Source organism: Rissa tridactyla, unplaced genomic scaffold (genome assembly GCF_028500815.1).
Source record: "Rissa tridactyla isolate bRisTri1 unplaced genomic scaffold, bRisTri1.patW.cur.20221130 scaffold_710, whole genome shotgun sequence".
NCBI lineage: Eukaryota > Metazoa > Chordata > Aves > Charadriiformes > Laridae > Rissa > Rissa tridactyla.
In genome coordinates, this window is record NW_026529924.1 from 1 (window position 1) to 6029 (window position 6029).

General features: G+C 74.1%; 1 protein-coding gene across 1 annotated transcript; it reads left to right on the forward strand.

The window, feature by feature from the left end:
* The first annotated feature begins 382 nt into the window (after window positions 1-382).
* On the forward strand, window positions 383-4489 carry LOC128903860 (myeloid-associated differentiation marker homolog). Its single transcript, XM_054187755.1, is given in 5 exon segments — window positions 383-652; window positions 2331-2656; window positions 2658-2685; window positions 2687-2953; window positions 2955-4489. Coding segments are annotated over 4 exon segments (792 nt in total). The 5' UTR covers window positions 383-652; window positions 2331-2333; the 3' UTR covers window positions 3129-4489.
* Window positions 4490-6029: the final 1540 nt, after the last annotated feature.

Below are 6029 nucleotides of genomic sequence, written 5' to 3' on the forward strand. Positions count from 1 at the left end.
CCTTATGTCCCCCCCCGTGTCCCTCTTCTCCCCCCCGTTTTCCCCCATGCCCCCCCCCCCACCCCCACCCCACCCGGGGGTCCCCCGCTCCTGGGATCCCCTGACGTCACCCGGGACCCCCCCCCCATTACGTCATGACCCCGCCCCGACCCCGCCCCGGCAGCGAACGGACGGAGCCACCGAGCGGGGACCGACCCGTCGGAGGGACCGAACCCCCCCCGCCCACGAAAGACCCGAACCCCCCCGAGAAGAGCCCAAAACCCCGAAAGGATCCGAACCCCGAAAGGACCCGAACCCGCCCAAAAGGACCCAAACTCCCCGCAGGGACCCGACCCCCCCCCCCCCCCCGCGAAAGGATCCGAATCTGAAGGACCCGACCCGCCCAGAAGGATCCAAACTCCCCGAAAGGACCCGAACCCGCCCGAAAGGACCGAACCTCCCCGGAGAGACCCCGAACCCTCCCGAAAAGAGCCGAACCCACCCAAAAGGACCTAAAGTCACCGAAAGGACCCGAACCCCCCCCCCCGGAGAGACCCGAACCTCCCCGAAAGGAGCCGAAAAACCCCCCGAAAGGAGCGCGGAACCCTCCCCAAAGGAGCTAAAGTCCCCGAAAGGGACCCGAACCCGCCCAAAAGGCCCCGAACCCACTTGGGTGAGTGCTGGGACTGACCCGCGGGGGGGGGGGGGGGCGGGGTCCTCGGTTGGGGGGGGGGGGGCACAATTTGTGGGGTCCCGAGTACCCGGGGTGCCCCTCGCTTCCCCCCCCCCCCCACCTTTCCTGGACCCCTGGGTGTCCCCCCCCCCAGGGTGTTCCCCCCCCCCAAAGGGTGTGTGTCCCCCCCCGGGATGTGTGTCCCCCCCCCCCCACAGGATGCAGCCAGCGCCCAGGCGGGGGCGGGGCGCCCCCCCCCTTCCCCCCCCCCCCCCCCCCCCGCCCTTCCATCCTGGAAGTGGGGGGGGGGGCGGGATGGGGAAGGAGATTCTCCAGGGCCTTATATGGGCACAGCCCCAGCGCCCCCCCCCGGCTGGGCCCGCAGTGCTGGCCCCCCCCCCCAGACCCCCCGCCCCCCCACCCGCCCCCCGACCCCTCCCCCCCAGCCCCCCCCCCACTACCTCCCCCGCCCCCAACTCCCCCAAAGCCCCCTGAAACCCCCCCCCAGCCCCCAAATCCCTCCGACCCCCCAACCCCGAACTCCCCCCGACCCCCCCCCAAGCCCCCCCAACACCCCAAAATCCCCCAACTCCCCCAACCCCCCAAACCCCCCCGACCCCCCCCAAAACCACCGAACTCCCCCCAAAACCCCCCAACTCCCCCGACCCCCCAAAGCCCCCAACTCCCCAAAACACCTCCCACCCCCTGACCCCCGACCCCCCAACCCCTGAAAACCCCCCCAAAACCCCCAACTCCCCCAAAACCACCCCCTGACCCCCCAACTCCCCCCCCGACCCCCCAAACCCCCCAACTCCCCCAAACCACCCCCTGACCCCCAACTCCCCGACCCCCAAACCCCCAACTCCCCCAACCACCCCTGACCCCCACCTCCCCCGACCCCCCAACTCTCCCAACCCCCCCAACACCCCAACTCCCCCAAACCCCCCCTGATCCCCAACCCCCCAACACCCCAAAACCCCCAACTCCCCCCAAAACCCCCAACTCCCCAAACCCCCCCAACACCCCAAACCCCCCCCAACACCCCAAACTTCCCAACCTGCCAAACCCCCCCGACCCCCCAACTCTCCCAACCCCCAAAACCCCCCAACTCCCCCAAACCCCCCCGATCCCCGACCCCCCAACTCCCCCAAACCCCCCAACTCCCCCAAACCCCCCCCGATCCTGACCCCCCAACACCCCCAAACCCCCCAACTCCCCCAAAACCCCCCAACTCCCCCAAACCCCCCCGATCCCTGACCCCCCAACTCCCCCAAACCCCCCAACTCCCCAAAGCCCCCCAACTCCCCCTGACCCCCCAAACCCCCCAACTCCCCCAAACCACCCCCTGACCCCTGACCCCTGACCTCCCAACTCCCCCCAGCTCCCCCTGACCCCCAAACCCCCCAACTCCCCCAAACCCCCCCAACTCCCCCAGCTCCCCCCGACCCCCCAAACCCCCCAACTCCCCAAACCACCCCCTGACCCCTGACCTCCCAACTCCCCCAAACCCCCCCCCCTGATCCCCAACCCCCCAACTCCCCCAAACCACCCCCTGACCTCCCAACTCCCCCCAACTGCCCCAACTCCCCCAAACCCCCCCAACTCCCCCTGACCCCCCCACCCCCCCCCCGTCACCCTCCCCCCTCTCCCCCCCGCTAACCCCCCTCCCCCCCCGCAGGCCATGCCCCCCACCTGCCGCCCCCCGTCCCCGCTGCGCTGCGCCCAGGCCCTGAGCTGCTGCCTGGCCTTCAGCACGGCGGCGGCCGCCGGCCCCTGGCTACCGGGCGAAGGCGACGGCTGCGTGGCCGCCTGGGCCATCTCCTTCGGCCTCACCCTCCTCCTCCTCCTGGCCGAAGCCGCCGGCCGCCCTCCTCCTCGCCGCGACCTCCCGCTCCTGCTGGCCGCCGCCGCCGCCATGGCCTGCGCCGCCGCCGCCGTCATCTGGCCCTTGGGCCACCTGCGGGGCAACTACGACGGCGGCCGCCCTCGCGCCCTGCGGGTCACGCGGCCAAACCGCCCCCTACCTGGCCACCCCCCTCGGGCTTGCTGAAGGTGGCCGAGACCTTCCTCGCCCTCCTCCTCCTCGGGCTGGCGGCCGAGCAGGGCGCAGGATCGGGCCCCGAGGGCTGGCGCTGGTGCCTGGGCATCTACTGCGTCTCCTTCGCCCTGGGGGTGCTGCTGTGGTGGGGGGGGTTCCTGGGGGGCTGCGGCTGGTGGCAGGACCCCGTCGGCACCCGCCGGGCTCTGGTGGCTTACGCGGCGTTGGGGGTGGTGGCCTACGCGGCCGCCGCGGTGCTGTGGCCCGCTTTACGGGTTCCGGGAGGAGATGGGGGGTCAGGCGCGGAGGCCGGGGGGCTGCGGCCCCTCCTGCCCCTGGGACCGGCGGGTGCTGGTGGCCCTGCTCACCGCCATCGACCTGGTGGCCTACGGCGTGGACCTGGCGCAGACGGGGCGGCTCGTGCTGCTGAGGGCGTGAGCCGGGGCGGGAGGGGGGGGGGGGAAATACGTGGCCCCCCCACCCCCACCCCCCTCCCCCGGGGGGCAGGATCGGGCCCCTCTGGGGGTCGTGGATCCCCCCTAGGGCAGGATCGGGCCCCTTTAGGGGGTCGTGAAGCCTCCCCCGGGGCAGGATCGGGCCCTCAGTAGGGGTCATGGATCCCCCCCTAGGGCAGGATCGGGCCCCCCAGGAGGGTCTGGCCCCCCCCCAGGGCAGGATCGGGCCCCTCTGGGGGGTCGTGGATCCCCCCTAGGGCAGGATCGGGGCCCCTTTAGGGGGTCGTGAAGCCTCCCCCGGGGCAGGATCGGGCCCTCAGTAGGGGTCATGGATCCCCCCCTAGGGGCAGGATCGGGCCCCCAGGAGGGTCTGGCCCCCCCCCAGGGCAGGATCGGGCCCCTCTGGGTGTCGTGGATCCCCCCCTGGGGCAGGATCGGGCCCTTCATAGGTGTCGTGGATCCCCCCCCCGGGGCAGGATCAGGCCCCCCAGGAGGGTCCAGGCCCCCCCCCAGGGCAGGATCGGGCCCTCGATAGGGGTCGTGGATCCCCCCCCGGGGCAGGATCGGGCCCCCAGGAGGGTCTGGGCCCCCGCCCAGGGCAGGATCGGGCCCCTCTGGGGGTCGTGAAGCCTCCCCCGGGGCAGGATCGGGCCCTCAATAGGGGTCGCGGATCCCCCCCCGGGGCAGGATCGGGCCCCCAGGAGGGTCTGGCCCCCCCCCAGGGCAGGATCGGGCCCCTCTGGGGGTCGTGAAGCCTCCCCCGGGGCAGGATCGGGCCCTCAATAGGGGTCGCGGATCCCCCCCCGGGGCAGGATCGGGCCCCCAGGAGGGTTCTGGCCCCCCCCAGGGCAGGATCGGGCCCTCTGGGTGTCGTGGATCCCCCCCTGGGGCAGGATCGGGCCCTTCATAGGTGTCGTGGATCCCCCCCCGGGGCAGGATCAGGCCCCCAGGAGGGTCCAGGCCCCCCCCCAGGGCAGGATCGGGCCCTCGATAGGGGTCGTGGATCCCCCCCCCGGGGGCAGGATCGGGCCCCCAGGAGGGTCTGACCCCCGCCCAGGGCAGGATCGGGCCCCTCTGGGGGTCGTGAAGCCTCCCCCGGGGCAGGATCGGGCCCTCAATAGGGGTCGTGGATCCCCCCCGGGGCAGGATCGGGCCCCCAGGAGGGTCTGGCCCCCCCCCAGGGCAGGATCGGGCCCCTCTGGGGGTGGCGAATCCTCCGCCGGGGCAGGATCGGGCCCTCAAGGGGGTCTACATCCCCCCCCCAGGGCAGGATCGGGCCCTTCATAGGGGTCGTGGATCCCCCCCCATGACAGGATCGGGCCCCCAAGAGGGTCTACGACCCCCCCCCCCCCCCCGGGGCAGGATCGGGCCCCCAGGAGGGTTTGTGTCCCCCCCCCATGACAGGATCGGGCCCAATGGGGGTCGTGGATCCCCCCCCCCCGGGCAGGATCGGGCCCCAATGGGGGGGGGGGGTGTGTGTCTGTGCCCCCCCCCCCCCCCCGGGTGGGGTCGGGTCCCTTTGGGGGTCCCGGGGGGGGGGGGGGGGGCGGGGGGGGGGAACCACTGATGCCTTAAGGGAGGGGGGAGGGGGCGCCTTAAAGGGGCCGCGCAGCCTTAATTGGCGGGGGGGGGGCGTGCGGTGTTTGGGGGGGGGGGGGTTCGTTGTCAATAAAGAGGACGTTTCTGCTTCTTAAAGGGGCCGCTGCCTGTTTGGGGGGGGGGTGGGGGGTGGGACACGCCCGGGGGGGAGGGGGTACACGCCCGGGGGGGGGGACACGGGGGTCACGGGGGGGGGCGTGAGGGCGGGGACAAGGGGGGGGGGTCGTGGGGGTCAAGGGGACATGGCGGGGGGGGGGGGGGGACATTAAGGGCCACGGGGGAGGGGTGTCGGGGGGGGGGGGGGGGGGGGATCACTTGGGCGTGGCCACCTCAGTGGGCGTGGTCACCTTCCCCCAGGCCACGCCCCCCCGCGCTGATGCTGACTATAAAGTGGGGGGGGGAGGGGGGGGGGGAAGGGACCCAGGCGTCCGGCCCTGCCCCCCCCCGCCCCCATTTCGGCGGATCTGGGTCTGGGCCCCCCCCCGGGACCCGTCCCCCTTTTCCCGGACGCCTTCTTGTGGGGGGGGCTGGGGGGGGGGGGGTCGGCCCGGACGCCTGGGTCCCGCCTGGGTCCCTTGTGGCCCCCACCCCCCCCCATGGGACCCAGGCGCCCGGGCCGCCCCCCCCCACCCCCCGCCCCTTATTGCGGACCCCCCCCACCCGCCCTCCCCCCTCGCCGCGCCCCCTTTAAGCCAAGCCCCGCCCCCCTCCCCCTCAGACCACGCCCCCCTCACCGTAAAGCCCCGCCCCCCTCCCCTCGCCATAGCCGCGGGGCTGCGGCGGCCCCGCCCCTCCCTTTAGCCACGCCCCGCCGCCACCCCTGGCCACGCCCCCGGACACGCCCACGCCCCCCTCCCCTGGCCACGCCCTCTCGGCTGCGGCGCGCGCGGGCCGGGTGTCCGTCGGTCCGGCGGCTGCAGGTCGGTGTGTCCGTCCCCCCCCCCCCCCGCCCCGTGTCACCCCCGTGTCCCCCCCCCCGTGTCACCCCCCCCCCCCCCCGCCGTGTGTCCCCCTGTGTTTCCCCCCTCCGTGTGTCCCCCCCCCCACCGTGTCGTGTCCCCCCCCACCCCGCGCCGTGGGTCCGTCCGTGGGTCCGTCTGTCCCCCCCTCCCCAACCGTCCATGGGCCTGGCTGTGACAGGAGCTGTGGGTCCGTCCGTGGGTCCGTCCGTGGGTCCGTCCGTGGGTCCATCCATGGGTCCATCCGTGGGTCCATCCATGGGTCCATCCATGGGTCCATCCGTGGGTCCGTCCGTGGGTCCGTCCATGGTCCATCTGTGGGTCAG